This window comes from Anas platyrhynchos, chromosome 8 (genome assembly GCF_047663525.1).
Source record: "Anas platyrhynchos isolate ZD024472 breed Pekin duck chromosome 8, IASCAAS_PekinDuck_T2T, whole genome shotgun sequence".
In the NCBI taxonomy this organism is placed as follows: domain Eukaryota; kingdom Metazoa; phylum Chordata; class Aves; order Anseriformes; family Anatidae; genus Anas; species Anas platyrhynchos.
This window is the reverse complement of record NC_092594.1, coordinates 30,651,965-30,670,496: the sequence shown is the minus strand read 5'-3', so window position 1 is coordinate 30,670,496 and position 18,532 is coordinate 30,651,965. Positions and strand designations below refer to the sequence as shown.

Here is an 18,532-nt window from a genome sequence, read left to right as displayed (position 1 = left end):
ACCCGCTCCTGCAGAGGGCAGAGGTTTTGCTTTCAACAGGCTGAACACTTCAGAGGGACCACAAGCCTCACTTACAGGGGAGATTACAGACGTAGGGGAGGCTACACATACAGAGGAATCCCTCACTTATAGGAACACCCCACTTATAGGGTAAAGAAGAGACCCCCCCCTATCTCAGCACCGCCATCCCGTCAGAGGCGGGTCTCGAACCCGCGTCCCCGCGTCCCTCAGCGGACTCCCCTGCGAGCGGCGGGCGGGGCGGCGCAGCGCCGCCCAATGGGAGCGCGTCTTGCTGGGGGGTGGGGGGCGCGGCGGGGCGGCAGAGCGAGCAGCCATGGCGCGGGCGGGGCGGGCGGCGGCGGCGCGGCGGGGCAGCCCCGGCGCCACCAGTACCACCAGTATCACCAGTAACATCGCCACCAGCCGCCCCCAGCAGCTCCTGTAGCCGTCGGCGGAGCTGGCGAGCCGGGGCTCGGCGGCGGCAGGCGGCGGCGGCGGCGGGGGGGCTCAGCAGGCGGTGTCCGCCCCGCCGCCCAAGAGGATGAAGAAGCGCAAGGAGCTGAACGCGCTGCTGGGGCTGGCCGCCGACGGGCGCCGCAAGAAGGCCGCCAAGAAGGGCTCCGGGCACCGGCTGCTGCGCACAGAGCCCCCCGCCTCCGACTCGGAGTCGAGCTCCCCCGAGGAGGAGGAGGAGGAGCTGGGGGGGGCGCGGGGCCGCTTCGCCAAGTGAGGGTTTGGGGTGTTGGGGGGTGTGGGGGCTCCCCCCGAGTGGGGTCGGGGTGTGTGGTGTGAGGGGTGGCAGCGGGGAGGGCGTTTTGGTTAGGGAAAGTGTCTGAAGTTGAATGTGAAGTTGGGGGTGCTGCCTGTCTGCCGCTGCACCCTCACTTAGAAAACCTTCCCCTGAACTCCCGTCAAGCAAAGCCTGCATGCTCTTCCCTTCCTCTAACAGAGCATTTAAAGTAAAACTTTTCCATGTACTTTTGAATGCTCACCGTCTGCTTCCTTTCTCTTACCCAGGGGAGACTATCTGCGATGCTGCAAGCTCTGTTACCCGTTATGTGCTTTTGTCATTCTTGCTGCCTGCGTGGTGGCTTGTGTTGGCTTGGTCTGGATGCAGGTAGCTCTCAAGGAGGATCTGGATGTGATAAAGGAGAAATTTCGAACTAGTAAGTATACCTTCCTATGCTATTTCATATTTGCTTTGGGCACTGGGAAGAGCTTTAGTCACCTACCTGCTTATTCAGAGTGGGAAGGCACTAGGACAAACCCTCTGTGACTTTGAAGAGTCCTCTGAACCAAAAATAACGAGGCTGAGCGAATCTAAGGCAGGCATTATGTATTCCTGCCTGTTCGCTACCTCCTGAGGAGCAGGAATGCTGGATTCAGTGGGACTTTGCTTGTACGTACGCTTACGAAATTCCTGACTTTGGGTTTTGGAGAGCTCCCTTCCAAAGCCACTGTTGAAAAAGAAATACAAAGTTCTGAAAAGCCCTGTGAAAGTAGTCTGGGGTATTTTGATACTTCTCTCCAAATAAAATTAATGGAAAGTGATGTTCTTGTCCTGAGCTTGTTTAAAAGCCTCTAATATTGGCGGTTGTGCTACTGCAATTGAAATGTTTTTTAGGTGTTATGTTTTTTCTTGTGTATCTTTGGAATGTTTATCCAGCTTTCATTTGCTGAGTTTTGTTCAACTTTTTTGTCTTGCTGCCTGTGGTGTGGGGTTGTATCTTGTTGAATGCTTTGAAATACAGAGTTAACGTGAAGCATTTTGCTGGGGGGTCTCAGGTTTCCTCTGTCCACGTAAGACTTTAGTCCTAAAACTGCTTCTGTAGTGCAGAGATACAACAAATGATAGGACTCATGTGTAACATGCACTTGGGTCTCTATACCTTACCTCTGGATACAAGGTACATCTTGGTGCCTTATTTTAGTGGAGTTTAATATACTATATATTGAAAAAGGCAAGGATAAGCTGAGGAGCTGTGTGATGATAGTGAAGCCTGAACTTCCCTGTGGTCTGTGGATGCTTCAGGAGGGTTAAGTAGGTACGGTTTGCCTGAAGAGCATCATTATTGACTGCAGATTTTGTCCTGAGGCTTAATTTTGTATGTGTGTGTGTGTATATATATATATATTTTTTTTTTTTTGCTTAGGACATGAAAAAGACATTAAAAACAAGGCCAGAGAGTTCTTGAAATTGACTTGAAAAGTAGGAGGGTTCTAGGGCAGGAGATAAGCAGAGGGCTTGATCAGCTAATGGAGGAAGGAGATGCCGAGGACGTGTTTGCTGTTCTTTGAGGAGCTCTCTGCTGTTGGTGTCCTGGGCTTCCTGTTAGGGTGTGTAAGGTTGCTGCCAGGTGGGGAGTAGCTGCTAACCAGCTGTCTGCCAAGGTGAAATCTTCTGGCAGGCTAAAAGAAAGGCACTGCTTGTCAGGTGAACTTTTTATATTAACTGACACCGAACCCCTAAAACTAGGCTGAACTGGAGGACCCAGTTACAGGCACTGCAGTGCCTGTTTTTGTCATGTTCAGGGCAAGCCAACGGCTGTTCTTCATGGACTGATCTAATTTAAGCAATAGAATCTGCTGGCACTGAAAAGCTGTGTGTGATGACACTTGTTGGCTTTGGTGCAGTTAAGTTTCATCATTCCTGTCCTGCAGACTTCTTTGTTAAGAGGTGTTTGCTTTGAGCGCGCTGTCTGACGACCACAGATGTATCTGTTGTCTCCTTACTAGCTGTGAGAGAAAACCAGTGCGTCTGGTCCTCTGCACGGTGATAAAATAGCCCCTTACTTCCTTGTTACTGCAATAGCAGGCCTAGGAGCTGGATGAGAGTCACGTTATGAGACACAGCTTTAAAAACAGTATCGACAACAACCAAAAATAGACAGCAAGAGTAACCTGGTCCCAAAAGGTAAATTCCGCTTTGGTGAAACAGGTGGGTGAACGGAGGAACAAATGTACACGAATCAGTCCTTTGGCTGCTCTGGAAAAAGTCTTCCTCCTCTGAAGGTTCATTGTTTGTCTTTTTTTCCCTGTAAGAGCAGATTCCCATGGCAGCAATTGTTCTGCCGTCCTTTGATCGCACCAAGTATTGTATGAGAGCATTTTCAAAATAAGACTTGTTTGCATCTCTAGTGCATTTGGGGTGGGGAGAAGTCATTGTAGTGTTGTTAGTAAAGGTGCTAAGAATGCATACAGTATTTAACCCTCTAGCACTGTAGAAAACTCTTAAGTGGAGTCTTGCTGCACACTGTGAGAGTGGCAAAACAGGGAGTAATCTGGCTGCAAGAGCCTCTGAAACCTGAGGAGGAGACAGCAGGTTGAGTGCAAGCATGAAGGTATGCAAATGCATGATCAGCTCTGAGCCTGTTTTGGCTGAGATGTGCCTTTTAGGATCTTATTCAACCAGAAGTGTTACTTGGGTCATGAGTGATCGGTACAGATTACGGCATACCTATAAGTGACTTTCAAACTTGTTTTAAGTGAAGTGGCTTTTAGAAAACACGTGGGTTTCCAGTTCTGTCTGTTTAGTCAACTCCTGCATGGGCCAAAAGCACTTCTGAAGGGCAGCTCCTCTGGCCCTGTATGACCCACAGGGGAATTTATTGTCGGAGCTGCCAGATGCACACCGTGTAGGTAGTGCTGCTCTCAGTAGTTATTCTGGGGTCTTGAGAGATGGCAGCTTGTTGGGGAGCGCTGTGTTGCAGAGTGGAGGTGCAGGCTTTGGAGAGCCCTGTCATCTCCATCTCAAAACCTTTGCTCACTTGTTTCTCATACCTAGGGATTTAGGATTGCTTAATAGTACTTGCAGCTAAACAGCTTAGTCACTGCAGACCTGGAAGAGCTGCATTTCTCAGGCTCACAAGAACTGGTGAGAGCCACGTTTTCCCCCTTCTGTAGTACCAAGTGCAGTAGGAACTAATATTATTTCCAAGGCACTTGTTTATTGAGTTGTTTACCAACAGATGTTAGCATGCAAGCTTACACATTTTTTTAAGTTGTCTTTCTGTCATATGGAAGAGCTGTAATTGTGTTAATCTCTTTGGAATTCACTTCGTCGTCAGCAGCCCCTTTGTAGGCTTGAAAAGGGCATCGAAGTTTGTTTCACATGCCTGCTCTGCCCCAGTACTTCTGGCAGTTCTTATTTACGTTTCTGTTACTATCTCGTGTCCCCCCTGTGAAAGTAACGCAAAGTAACTGCACTAAAAAAAAGACCTGCTGAGGCATGCTAGAGTGACACTGCTGTTGCAAAGTGTTAAATTTAGTGCAGTCTTTCTGGATTCTGTCTGCAGACGTTTGCACTCCTAAAACAAAAATGAGCTGTTCCAACCAAATGCTTAAATCCGAAGTGGCAGTAAGCTCCTGCAGAAACTGTTACTGCTGCCTTTGACTGTTGCAGACGTTGCTTGCAATTTGTTTCTAGCTTATTCAACGTTGTTTACCTGGACTTCTGTTGATTAAATTTATTTTTTCTTTGTTTAGTGGAATCTAATCAAAAGACGTCATTCCAAGAAATTCCTAAACTCAATGAAGATTTGGTGCAGAAGCAAAAGCAACTAGAACAAATTGAGACTGGAGAGCTGGGGCTAAGTAAAATTTGGATAAATATCACGGAGATCAATAAACAGGTGAGAAGAATCACTTTATCTCTAAACCTGCTAGCAGAAAAAAAGCTTGGGTGTTTATGTAACTAAGAGCAGTGGTGAGCTGTTCTCCAAGGACTTCTGTGACCAGATGCCAAACTTTTATTTTTCAAGTTGAAATAACGTATTCTTCTTAAACAAAAGAAGGTAGAACATCCAGTTGGACTGGAGACTTGTTGCAAAAAGGAAGAATTATGCAACTGGTGGGAAGGCTTGAGGAGGAATTTCAGGAAACCTAAAAACTGTGCAGTTCTTATTTTCTTGCCAAATAACCGTGATGTTTACGAAGAGAGATTTGACACTTCAAATTTAAGGAGAGTATCTGCAAACATTTCATGTGCGTAGAGTGAAGTTAGCCTGAATCAGTGCAAGTTCCGTGCTGCTACAAAGGAAGTACTGATGTCTCGTGAATGTAAAATCTGCTAATACATACTTGGAACCTGAGCTGGTGTAAATCTTAGCCCTGTTTACTGTGATAGAACTAAGCCACTTAACGGAAAGCTGTTTCCTCAGCTGATGTATTAGCTCATGCTTCAAACAAAGCATCCAGCAAGGCTCTTACTGAAATTGTTGCCTTGGAGGGTAAAAGTTTGTAGCTGCTCGCAGTTAGTGGTATCCAGAGGTGCGTGTGGGGTGGCCCTCTCTGACGCTGGGGCTTTGGGTTAAGTTTTAAAGACACTTGAGGTGCCTGCTTGGATTCGTTTATTTGCAGTCCCATGCAGTGATCGAGTGCTTATGGGGGGCATTTAAATACATTTGAAAACTTGACTCGCTTTCTTTAGCATCTGACAATATATGTTATCCACAGATGTTTGGGTGCCTCGTTGGACTTTTGAAAGGCAATTATTATCTGCACCTGGATGTTAAAGCCACTTGAGACATGGTTCCTGCTGGCCCTCAAGTTTCTTCAGGGTCTGGTTCCAGTCTCAGCCAGAACTCAGTTATTGTTTTTTCCGTGAATTGTTGGGATACACTGTTGGGAATTATTTCAGCCAACATTCACAGCTGTGGAGCTAGAGACTCTCTAGGCCAGCTGGTCAAGGTTGGCCTATTATAAAACTAGGGTCTTGCCCCTTTTCTCATCTTGCAAGACAACTTTAATTTTTAACTAGAAGAAAGTGTGTTTTATTTGTTCTTTCTCACTGTCAAGTATGAGAAAAATGATTCTTTATTTGTTTCAACTACTTTTGGCTACAAACTGATGTTGAAGTGCTATTTGTAACTAATGACCAGCTTGTAGGTGTTTGTAATTTGACAGCATTTTGTGTGGGATGAAAAATTAACTTGAAGACTTGTAAAATCAGTTGTAATCTGGGCAAGAGAATTGACAGAAACTACTTCTGCAGCAGAAGGTTTGAGTGATACGTGCAAATTCTTTGCACAGCGCTCATTTAGAGAAGTTGCATGGCTTTACTGGGTTTTGCTGGGCAGGGTTGTGATTGCTAAATGCAGAAGTAGGTGTCTGCTTCCTCTACGTGAAGGTTTCTTGTGCAAGATAAAAAAAACTTTCTTGGGCAACAACCTGTCCCTAAAGGGTTGAGTATAAAATGGGCAGGCGGTACCGTATGTTTTTCATTCAGTTCAAAAAATTTTGCTTCTGTTGCAAGAGGCAGGAGACTTTCCATACAGCCTAAGCAGGACCTCTATCCTAGAGACCAGGGTGTTCTGTTATGTGTATGCGTACGTATCTTTTTCTTATGTCTTATGTTTTGGTGTTAATAAATTAAGCCATTAGTATTGGGAAAGGTCAGAATCAGGATTATGTTGGCTGATTGCAAATATTCCTCTTTGTTTTTAGATTTCCCTATTGACCTCAACAGTAAATCATCTCAAAACCAACATAAAGTCCGCTTCTGATCTGATTTATCTTCCAGTCACGGTAGAGAAACTTCAGAAGGCAAGTACTGTACATGTGGCTATCGCTGAATGCGTTGTGTACTGCTGTGCTGCAGCAGGGCTGCTGGGGACAGCAGTAACAATGGGAGCTACATGAATTGCTTGTGTGAAATAGTGGCTTCTCTGTTGTTTTTAAGTTGTAGTTCATATAGTTGATAGACTATGGTCCTAAGGTGATGTATAGCAGATTTTTTTTTATTTTTTAAATAAGGATTTGGCTCTCCCTTTTTGGAGATGTGTGTTTCTGGCTGTATTATGTGCTCACTTCTTTACCTTGGAGGTTGCTTTCCTTCAGGTTGCTAATCTTCCTAATCTTGTTTAAGATGCTTGCAAAAAGTCTGTCTGCATCTTTATGATGGTGGTTGCAAATAGGAAGTGAGTTTGACTTTTTTTTTTTTTTAATAAGAAATAGAAATTCATTGCTTTCTAGAAACAATCCTGATAATGAGCAATACAGTGCTACATCTGTCTCTGGGTTTGGTCTTGAGGCAGGCAGAAGGGAGCAGTGTGCCTGGAACAGTGGCGTGGGAGCTTTCTTGGTGTTCAGCAGTTCAGTACTTGCACAGTAAAACATACATTGTAGTGAGATTTTTTTTTTTTGACAATTCCTTGAAAGACGTGCCCAAATGGGTGACACAGGCTTACTTATGAAGTGACCTCTGTTAAAACAATGTTTTACTGTGTGCCTTAGCTGAGCCCTCTTTTCCAAAGAACTGGCTTGTTCGTTTTGGTAAAAAGAAAGGTTTGTTGAAACTTTCCCAAGTCTTCTGTGGCAGTTCTGTTATTTAGAAATAAATATTTATATCGGGCTAACAGCTAATGTCAGTCCAGTTCTCGTTGTAGCTTTTATGGGTTTCCGCTTCTCCTTATGTCCTATCCCTACAAAGTTCATGCATAATCAGCAAGCTGGTCATATGCAAAATAATTAGTGTGGTTTGGCTGCTCAGTTCTGCTAGGAGTTCTTTTTCCGGGGGAATATAAAGCTGTTTCTAATCTGCTGGTAGGAGCACGCTGGATTTTCACGGCGTTATGTCAGAAGTCGTAAAGAAGTGCTTAGAGTGTAGAACCCACACCTAATTATGTAATAACCTTGGTGTGATCTTGCTGCCTTCACTGCAGTACTGTCAGGACAAACTGTTAGGGCCAGCAGGTCTCGGCTTGCAGCGAGCTGCTGAACAGCAGAGCTTCTTGTTGAAATAAGCCCGTGTTTGGTCACACTCCGTGGAAAATCAAAGACCTTGCATACAGTGCTGGGAACTGTCAGGGTTCATTTCAGTCTCTGCTGCTGAGTTGAAGTAAGGTGCTAGATGTGGCATCTGTTTTCTCTTCTCTCTTGGTGCCATCTTGCTTGCGTGTACATTTCAGAAGGTTAATGTTATAAAAACCAAGCTGGAATCCTTCTAGAAAGTATGTTTTGAGCAAAGAAAACTATTCTGCAGTTTAAATACAACAGTTTTAATGTTTTTTCCAGTGTCATGTTAATGAAGAGCAATAGTTTTCAAAATTCAGGCTTCTTTTAGACCTCTGTCTGTGTGCATGCTGTAGCACCTTCTGTCAGATAGGAGAACTTCAGTGGGTGTAGGTGGGTGGTCTGGCTTTTGATAGGTCTAGAGAAAATGTCTTGCTCAACTGCCTGTTGCAATCCACTGTATTTGGAATCACCTGCCTTTTTTTCTTTTTTGAAGAAAGGGCTGCTATTGGAATTAAATTTATTTTTTTAAGCCCTCTTTCATCAAATCATCCTGCAAACAGGGAGCTGCCTGCTGATATTAGTCCTGAAGGGTTGCTGAGGGAGTTGCTCTTGTGCAGGGGCTTGTGTTCAGACTGATGAAAGGTGCTAAGAGTATTCTGAGGTCCTCCAGGGCAGGGAGATTGTTCAGACTTGAAAAAGAAAGAGGTGGAGGGAGGTTTGTGTGGGTACCATTTGGATACACTCTGGGTAGCCACAGGGTCACACATGTGCCATAAGAACTTGTGAATGAAATGGGCTCAAAGGGAGAGGGGATTTTAGATGGGTTTTATTTGTTTTGATCATTGAAGAAAGTATTCAAAATGGAACGAGAAGCACATGGGAGAGCTCTGTCCTATTAAATCTGTGTTTGTGTCTTACCTGACACTTTGATTCCTGTAGCAGCTATGCCACCAGCTAGTAAAACACCAGTGCAGCTTTCCAGAATAGTTTCTGAAGTAAGAGCTGGATGCAGGGGGAGTACAAATAGGTGACAGAAGGAATGAAAGTGCAGTAGTCAGAAGCAGAGGTGGCTGTCACAGCGCTCTGGCTGTACCTGTTGAATTCATGGGGGCTTTCCTGATGCTTCAGAGCTGTTCTTTCATTTTAAAAAAGCAATATTTGGAAATGTAGTTAACAGCTTTTGGCAGACCAGTTTTGCAGCGCATGACATGTCTGACAGGTATGCCTGAAAGTCAATTAAGGCAGGGTAAATAGATGATGTCAACATCCTTGTGTTTAATACAAATACTCCATGCAGAGAGGAAGACAGATTTCTTCATCTCAGGACTTTTTAAATGCCAGAACCTCTGCATTGCTCTGGGAGTAATAAGCCTGTAATTTTGGCCATCTAGCTTAAGCTGTCGTGGTATAGGGTGTGTGTGCATCTTACCTGCCCTGAGATGCCCTGGGTATGGTTTGCTGTTTTGCCTGCAAAGGAAGTTCTGCATCCTCCAAACTCAACTGCCTGTTTTTGTGGCAGCCTGCCTGCTGTTTCATTAACAAATATTGTGTTTAGCAAATGGAAACGCTGGAACAATGCAGCTGAGGAAGGCTGAGATTTTTGTCTGCTCCTTTCTTCCAGACTGTGGCCAACATAGGTAGCACTCTTACCAGCGTTTCTCATGATGTTGAAAACATACAGACAGCTATTGAAGAGTACAAGAAATCCATAGAAATACTCCAGAATGATGTGGTAAGAAAATGCACTGATTTAACTCTGCGTAAAGATTACCTGCTTAATACAAAACACGCCTAAGAATTCCAAGTTCTTATTCTACATCTTTGAAACGCTTTCTAGGTCTTGGTAGGTGCAGGTTGATACGTTCATATACTGATCTTATTATCCTGCGTAGCATCTCCTATATGGTCCCAAGTGTGTATTTTTCTAGAGCCAGAATAGTTGCTTCCTACCTGTATTTTCTGTCCTGCAGATTTTTACTTGCTGCTACACACATGTGGAGCCTTGGGAATCTTTCCTGCTGTGTGATACAGAGTACTGCTCATGGTGTAACTCTCTGCACCATGTCTTAAGAATGGTATGGTGAAAGTGTTGAGACAGTTTGCTGGTTGACTTAAGGATGTGTGTGGGAATGAAATTACTGACCATCTTCACCAGAAACTGTTTGCTGTATTTATACTGACCTCTCTTGCTTGGGGTTAATCTAGTGGAAAGAGTCAACAAATATTTTTCCAGTTAGAATACAATACAGCATTGCTTTGAATAAAGTTTTTTCCTCTGAATATTCTCATTAGACACCTTTTGAAACTTAATCTAACTAGTGGGTACTACAGAAACTTTATAGGTGTAGCCTGTGTAGAAGTGGTGAAACATATATCATAACACTATGTTAAAGGAGAATACGTAATTTGTTTAATAACAAACAAAAACAACCCCAAACCCATACTTGGATCCTCAGTATTTAAAAGAGAAAACTGTATTAGTCTGGTTAAGATACTGCTTGCACGAGTGACAATAATTATAAAAAAAAAAATCATTACCTACATTCTGCCAGTTATTAAAAGCTTTGTGTTTTCTGTGAGCTTGTGGTAACATAATTTTCTGCTTCTTTCCTTAGAAGGAATTGAAACAGATAACTTCATTTCCTTCCACTGCTCTGCCAAGGACTGAGAGAAATCAGACAGAAAATTGCAAACAGGTATTTTTCTCCCTTGTGTTTTGAATATTGGTACAGGTGGTACTTTTTTGTGTGTTTTACAATATTTTAGTGAAAGAAAGTATGGTTTTATGAAGGCAAAATACAGATGGCATAATTCAAAATCAAGTATAAGATAACTTTACTGTAGTTTGTTCTGTGCATGTGCAAACAGGAAAAGTGTTCTAGCCTGAGAGTACCTTTTTTCTTTTGGTGTGTTTTAACTGGGTGAGGAGTAGAATGTCTGAAACGGAATATCAAACAAGTTACCGTGTACTTTGCTCATGTAAATTTAAATGATTTAAAGGCTTTTTATTGAAAGGATTTTATGGCAGGTACTTGCCAATCTGAGCAAATCTGGGAGTGGCGTGTGTTGAGTCACCCTCAATGTAATGGAGTGTGGAAAGTGGGGATTAAAAAAAGAAAAAGGTGATTAGCTAAAATGGCCTGTAATGGAATTACTGCGTTTATTTGTATTTAATATAATTATTATATTCCTCAAAACTGAATCTTATGTATAAATACCTGCTTCCTAGAGTGACCCTCTGGCTACCCAGAGTATATCGAAAAATAATTGGTGTAGTTACCAGGCTTGCTCTGGAAAACTGGATGAATAGGCTTTGTGTGTTTGCTGGCACAGCTGAATTGATTACATTAGCAACAAAGAGGTTAGCCCTGAGGAAAATCTCAGCTTCAAACTTTGAAAGCTGGAACAACTTTCTGGAAGCTTCCAGTTGAATGTTTTCAGCCTTTCTGTGGAGAGCCAGCCTGAAGTCTTCCTGGTTAAACTGGGTCATTCATCGTGTTGTTAATAGCAGGAGTGCTGCAGAAGCGAAGTAAACTGACATGTTCTGGCTTTTTTATATTGCAGGAAAGCCAATCACTCCATGCAGCTTTGGAGGAGCTAAATAATTCTGTAGTGGCGTACCAGAAGTTGAATGACATCAAGCTTCTAAATGTGGATTCAGCCATTGGTAACCTCAGCCAGAGGGTTACGCTGTTGGAAAACTCTCCCTTTGCTGTGAACAAACTGGACAAAAGAGACAACTTGTCTACCAGTGCGGTAAGTGCAACCATGGGTGTCTGTTAATTTCAGTTCTTTCTACACATTTACACAGTGCATTTATAGCTTTTTAAGGCATAACTGAAGAAGTGAGAGTTAAACTTGAGAGGCTTAGGATTTCATTAAAAAAAAGATGAAATTTGATTATTTGATCAGACATACGTAACTTAATGACCACTTCAAAGAAAATCCTATCTTCTTCCCTTCAGAATCTGCAGGAGAATGTCCTAAACATTCTGATGTTTAAGACTTAGTTACTTAATGGGATGGGATTCTCAAACCTCTTTAACTATGTTAGGGCAAGCCTCTCCAATGCATAGAGCATCTGTCAAGACCACTGGGTAGTTAGGTGGGCTTCTGGATTATTCAGCAGTACTTAAATGTGCTCAAAAAAGCATTTAAATATGTTCACAAATCTTTCCAGTCCTTTCTGAAGGCTGTTCCGAATCCAGACTCTAAGAAAATGTTTTGTATGCTTAACAGCAAGAAACATGCTGACGTTGCTGTGGTAAATTATATAATTCACTGTCTCGATATTTATTCTAGCTTGTACTTGTCCTGTTTTCATCCTGCTTTGTGCCTGGCATATTTGAAGGAAAGAAACTTTATTATAGAAAATTAATATAAATTAAAAAGAAGTACGTGCATATACTCAGCTCTCCTTCATTTTCACTCTAGGGGAATGATACAACTACCTCTCTAAAAGTGGAAAATGAAGATCAGCTAGATAATGAAACACATTCAAATAAAGAACTGAAGGTAAAGTAAGGAAACGCAAACTATACTGGGTTAGTAGACCCTGTCATTGTTTTAAAATCATGTTTTAAATGAGACTTGAGAAAAGATCTGCAAGTAGGCTTATCTGATCCAGTTTCCTTTAAAAGTACAGCGTGGAAGGACAGTTTACACACCCCATTTTGGGGACAGGAAGTGAATTAGGATGGAACAAAAGTTGTGATAGTTTAAAGTTTTGTTGTTCTGAGTATGGGATAACACAGCAGAACTGCTGTAATATCCTTTCATGCAGCTGAAGTCTCTGGAAGTTCAGACCATGGTCCTGTGCAGTGAGGGACTTTGGCAGCTGGCTCAGTTTGAGTTCCCATGGTCATGCCCTCAGGAAAGTTGTCCCAGCTATTCTGGGTTCACACTCTAAATGGTGTTATGACATTTTTCCATGTGTAAAAACTTTCTTGGGCTATGTTTATCCTCAATAAACATAGTGCATCGTAGGGGAAATCATGAAAAGGTGAGAGGAGGGAATTCGAGAAGATAGTGCAGAGCTGCGCAGGCCTGCACAGTCCCTGTTTGTCTTCTAATTTCAGAGCTGCAATCTCAGGAGCTAACAGGCAGAATTTGACTTAGAGGAACTTTGTACTAGTGAAGTTCACATATTGATGAAAGTCTTCTCTCAATAATGATCAAATAACTAACTGTGAGCAAGTTTTAACAGACTTAACTGAATGGCCAAGTTGTGGGTTAGGGATGATGGGTAGTGTTAAAGTTACTTTCCACGTTCTGGCAAGAAGGCAGATGAGTGAACTGACTACGCTGTCACATCAGGCTTGGATTGCTGTGAACTCAACCTGTAATCAGGAATTTCATCATAAGAGATCCAGACTAAAAAACGTGATGGATGACAGTGATATAGTAATTCCTACCTGAAAGTAGTCAATGCTGCAAACAAACATGTGAAACAATGATGTAATTCAATTAATGTATAAATATTCATTCCAAGTACGTTTGTTGACTTCCCATATTATCATTTGTGAGTATCTTACTCATTTGTATAAGAAATATAAAAATGTCACGTTCTTTCGAAATTGGCAAGTATTCTGCAGACATCTATGTTTTGGGTTGAGGTCCTGATTCTATTTCTTTTTATAGAACATGTGAATTTACTCCTTAAATCTTTCCATAGCTTTTTTTTGAAAACGATAGTGCTTTCCAGGCTGATCAAGTTTTTAAATGATTAAGTCATTCAAAAGTACTTGGATATTTTAAGTGAATTCTTGTTCTGATCTCCTGTCTATTGAAGGGGGTGCTTTTTAAGAAAATTATTTTCAACACGTGCAGGAACCAGGAACCAGAGATTCTCAGGTATTAAAACTAAGAGAGAAGCTTCAGATGATCAATGCTCTCACAAGCAAACCAGAAAATGACCGTCCCAATGAGGCATCAAAAAATGGTAAGAATGTTGTACAAGAGTAATCCATAAAGATTAAGGTTCCCTGTGTAATTAAAATAATAAGTAATGAAGGTGAATAAGTTACACAGCTTTCTAAAGATTTTTGGTGAAGATGAGTTCAATCGGGCAGAAAATAGCTCTAAGACGTAGAAAATGACACATGAATAGAAAAGTTTCCTTAGCAACTTTCCAACAATTGCTATTAGGGAAGTAGACAATGATACATCCCCAGAGAGGGGAGGAGATAGTAAAAGCAGCTCAGGTGGGCTGGTGCAGATTGAATTACTGAAGTTTCTTCATCACTTTCAGAATAGGAAGTAGAAAGCATTTGCCAACCAGTCATTCTGTGTTTGAGGTTTACAAATACATATCCACAAGTACAGCGTGAAAGGTTAAGGCTGTATAACTGTTTAAAAATAAGCCTTCATTCCTTCTGTTCTTCTACTTTTGGTAAAAGTGGATAACGCTACTATATCCTGAAATAATTTTGCACTATTCTTAGCCCATATTCTTAGCATCTGTGATGTAAAAAAATCTTTGAATTGGTTCTGCTGGATTTTTCCTGTTTTGTTTCTGCTGACTAAATCTGTGGAATTAGTAAGACTAACAGAAATTGTTTTGGAACAGTTGAAAGTAGTTTGAGTACTACGGCAAAGCCCACAGACCTTTCAAGGCTGGCTTCAAGGTCAGCTGATGACAACACAGAGAAGAACGGACAGCTGAGACATCTGTCCTTGCCAGGAATTTCCAGCATGGAAGGTGTGTCCTCTCTAGGCTGACCTTTTCTTTTTGTAAATATTTCATGTGAATGTTCAGGAGACGTTAGGTGTAGCTGGAATTATGTTAGTGTCTGGACAATCTGTGAGAAATTTGGTCAAGTTGAAAAGCTTGAAAACCACAAAGAGAAGAGAATAGCATATAAAAAAAAAAAAAAAAACGGGGATTTAAGCAGGAGTGTGCATTAAGGTCAGTGATGTGTTCTGAGTGCCAAAGTACTGTGCCAAGTGCCCAACAGATTGGGAGAGCAGTCAAGGGCAGAGCTAGGGTGCTGAAGGAAAACGAAGTAGGTGTGAATGTGTATGTTGTTTTCTTTTCTTTTTCCTCTTCGATTCTTTTTTTTTTTTTTCCCCTTTAAGAGAATGCTGCCTGGTGGAATGAATGGCTTCTGGATCTCGCTGTTCAATCTCTTCAGCTACTGAAAGGGCATTGCTTTGCTTCAGGAAATGAATAGACACTTTTCCCTTTATATGATCTGTGCTGTTGGTATAGCAACAGTCATTCAGAGCTTGCTTTTGTGGAAGATAACTGCATCTCTGTGCAGTGGGTAATGGTAGAATGGGCTATTAGCTGAGGCTAGAAATAGGGATTTTTTAAAAAAAGACTTAATGTAATTTAATTCAGAAATGTTGATGTTCATGCTTTTTACTTCTGTATTGTCATAAGCTGTCAGTAACAGTTCAGAAGGCAAGCTGTGTATTTGGGGATGCTTTACTTAATTACTAGGTAGTAACACATAATGCAGTAAAACTGGAAGAGTAACTTACACAGTATTTCCGTGTACTTCAAAGAATTACTTCTAAATCATTGTTCTCTTTGCAGATCTTCAGAAATTGTTTGAAAAAGCACCTGAAGATGCTGACGGGAAACTGTCATTTGAAGATCTTCAAAAGCTGCTTGGCTCTACAGACCAAGAGTCAGAGATCTTTAAGAAATTTGACACAGATGGAGATGAGAAATACTCATTACAAGAACTGAGATTAGCTTTAGGTATATAGGAGAGAGATATATATATATTTAGAAATGTGATATTGAAGGACGCTACTGTAGCTAAAGGAAACTACGGGATATGAAAAAAACTGTCTGCACTTTCCCAGTGTTTTACTGATCTTTGGAGCGAAATTACTGTACACATTGCCACCTTTTTTTTTTTTTTTGCTTTCATTGAAAACAAATTACAAGTTTAGATGTTGACAGGACATAATATTGGGACTGTTAAAATCCAGAAAATTCCCACACTTGTTTAGAAGCATTTGTTGGTCATTCTTTCCGAGGGAGTTCTTGATTTTTAATTTAAAATACAAAAATAAAACTATGGTTTTATATTTCACTGAAATTTGCCTTAAATTAGAGAGTTGCACTTTATGTAAAGCAGAAAGAAATCTGTCTTGTAAAGATGGGCTTTCTCTGCTTGTAAATATTTGGAATAGAGTAAATTATGCATATTTAAGGGGAGGTTTGTGTCAGGGGCTGCGTTGGTAGTAAACTTTATAATGAGAGATTTGACTAAAAGCGGTGGTTGAGAACTTCAACTAAAATTCTAGTTTTTACTAAGTGTATCCATGAATGAGTTTGGACTCACGCAGAGGAAGGAAGGAGTGGTAAACTATGCCCATCTATAGCAGGACTTATTTTTAGAGGGAAGAGTTGAATGTGTTTTTATATCATGAGCCTACAGGAGCAATTGCGTACCAAGTGCTTGGGTTTTCACTTCAGCATTCTTTTAGCTTTGCTGTATTGCGTCCAGATTACACTTTGTGAGATGAGCCTATCTTTTTGTTTTGTTTTGTTTTTTTAAAAAAGCTACTGAATAACAGATACCTAAGAGGTAAAATCTACAATGCAGCCTGCTGAGTAGCACCTGAACAGTTCATACTCCTGCACCCTGTGCAGGGTGCAGTCACAGGAGTGTCAAGTCTCGATGAGTGGTCACCAGAGATCTTGTGGATGAGGTTGCCTGTGCTGTGGCTTCTTCCACCTGCTGTTGGTGGGGTCACTGATGAAGAGCCCTGAGTAAGGCTCCTTGTCAGTAGGATTGTGAGTAGGTGGGAGTGGCCTGGAGTAGAACTTGTGGGTTGTTTTCTCTCTAACGTGCATGTGATTGCTTCTTGGTACCTAACTTTTGTCTCTGTCAAAAAAGGATGTATGAGGCAGGAAAGGATTGTGTAATCACATCAATGCTCTCTACTGATGAGTGCTTTTTAAATGAGGTTTCACTAGATTAGAGGAATTTAAGGGTGTGTTTATACTAGTGGATCTAAACACTAAGTGTGTTTAAAACCTTCCTGAATGTAAAAAAAAAAAAAAAAATAATAAAATAAATGCAGAAGGGATTCTTTTGCAGGCCAGGTCAGGGCCAAATCAGGTGATTTTGCTGACAGTATCACTGATCTTGTTGGGAGTGTTTTTGCATGATTAGTGAATTGAAATTACCCACCTCACAGAAACATCAGTTTACGTGGAAGTCAGTTGATAACTGTTGAATTTTGTGCAACTTTGGATTGGATGTTTATAGTTTTATTAATAATTGTATTCTGGAAGTATGTATCAGTGAAGGAATGCGCAAAATGAAACCCTTTCATTCATTGCTTCGGCTTCTTTCACTGTTGCTCTTCTGTCCTATTTGGGTAATGCAGATGTGACCCGCTAAGGAGATGCTTTTGATGTGACATTTTAAAACACAGTATTTAAAAACAGATTAAAACCAACCAACCTTGGCTTTAAGAGGACAAGAAGCTACTATCTGCTTCTTGCAGCTTCCCATACTCTTTTATACACTTACATATAATTCCTTAACCAAATAATAAAAGGAGCAATAAAATGTAACCATTCTGGTATTTTATTTGTACATAGTGTATCATAGCCATATGCCAGAGTTTGCAAAATATTTTTGGAAGTTTGATTTGTATGAAAATTACCTTAAAATATAAGGGATTATTGCACTGCCATGTGGATCTACCAGTGTTTTGTTTTGATACAGTCTGCTTTACTTTTGGAAGGCTTTTCAGCAGCAATAGTGAAATTTGTCAGCTGAGCTTGCCTTGAGAATAGCGTGTGCTGCTCCAGACACTGGTGTCTTGTGTCCGTGGCCAGGGAACTGAGTCGCAATTGATGAGCAATTGGTGTTCAGGCACAGCTGTTCAGTGATGCTGCTTAACTTGCATGTCAACAGCATGGTCAGTTGCTAATTGCTGTAGTCACTGCAGTGTGGGATGGACTTGTGCTTTGAGTTTAATGAACCATCATCATCTGGGAGTGCAGCAGTGGCTTTTGCTCAACCTAGCCTAGTCGGCAGCTCTTCGTTACAGCCTCAGAGTGTGGTGCTGTGATCCCTTCAGGTTTTCTGCCATGCCTCCGGTCTCCATCCCGCATGCTTCTCGCTGCAGGGTTCTCTGCTCTCGTGTGTTTGTGCTGCAGAGGGCACAGAAGTCAGGGACAAAGAATATACCTGCCTGGATCTGTGCTGGCAGCGAGGAGCTGGTGGGATGTTTGTGGCTTTGTGTTGTGGTCCTGGGAGCCCCAAAATTTTTGCCCTGCCCTTGGGCAGAAAGTGCTGGAGGGACAAGGGGTGAAATCATGAGGTGATGTGATGGCAGTGGGCACAGTAGGGATAATTTAGGACTCGGGGGGGTGAGCAGGAGATGTGACCCTGTGTTGGATGGTCCGATGGGCTTGGGGTGCTGTGACAAGCGTGTCCCCATCCTGGCACAGGGCATGGTGTGGGATGAGGCTGGCGGTGCTGGGGGGCAGGCTGCTCCCAGGTGAGACGCTCTGTGACACTCGTTCTCATTTCCAGCTTGTATTCCTTCTATATTTTCGGCGACTCCTGTGTCGGGACCACTTTGTACCTTCCCTTTGCCCAGTTTCCCTGCTGTCCTGTACCCCTGTCGGAACCACGTAGCGGCTTCACCGCTCCGCGCGCGAGCTGACTGGAACCCCACACCCGTGCCCGTGTGCCGCGGCTTTCTGATTTACCTCAATAAAAGCTCATCTTTTTTGTTTGTATTTTTTTGTTTTAACCTGCGTATCTCCTCTCCCGGCTTCGGCGGCGCTGCCCCTCAGCGGAACGCAGCGGCGCGG

The 18,532-nt window shown here is 42.2% G+C and overlaps 1 protein-coding gene across 8 annotated transcripts; it reads left to right on the top strand.

Moving 5' to 3' along the window:
- Nucleotides 1–295: 295 nt before the first annotated feature.
- EFCAB14 (EF-hand calcium binding domain 14) lies at nucleotides 296–18,457 on the top strand. Of its 8 annotated transcripts, none has more exons than XM_027463512.3 (12): nucleotides 297–726; nucleotides 1,018–1,166; nucleotides 4,486–4,631; nucleotides 6,445–6,543; nucleotides 9,356–9,466; nucleotides 9,705–9,809; nucleotides 10,353–10,430; nucleotides 11,299–11,490; nucleotides 12,169–12,249; nucleotides 13,564–13,675; nucleotides 14,303–14,434; nucleotides 15,275–18,457. In XM_027463512.3, the coding sequence occupies exons 1-12, from the start codon at nucleotides 542–544 to the stop codon at nucleotides 15,448–15,450; spliced, it is 1,566 nt and encodes a 521-aa protein (XP_027319313.3). In that variant the 5' UTR covers nucleotides 297–541; the 3' UTR covers nucleotides 15,451–18,457. The 8 variants fall into 8 exon arrangements, with proteins under 8 accessions (XP_027319314.3, XP_027319317.2, XP_027319313.3 ...); XM_027463511.3 differs by having other exon boundaries at nucleotides 10,350–10,430; XM_027463513.3 differs by lacking the exon at nucleotides 6,445–6,543 and having other exon boundaries at nucleotides 296–726; nucleotides 10,350–10,430.
- The last annotated feature ends 75 nt before the right edge of the window (nucleotides 18,458–18,532 follow it).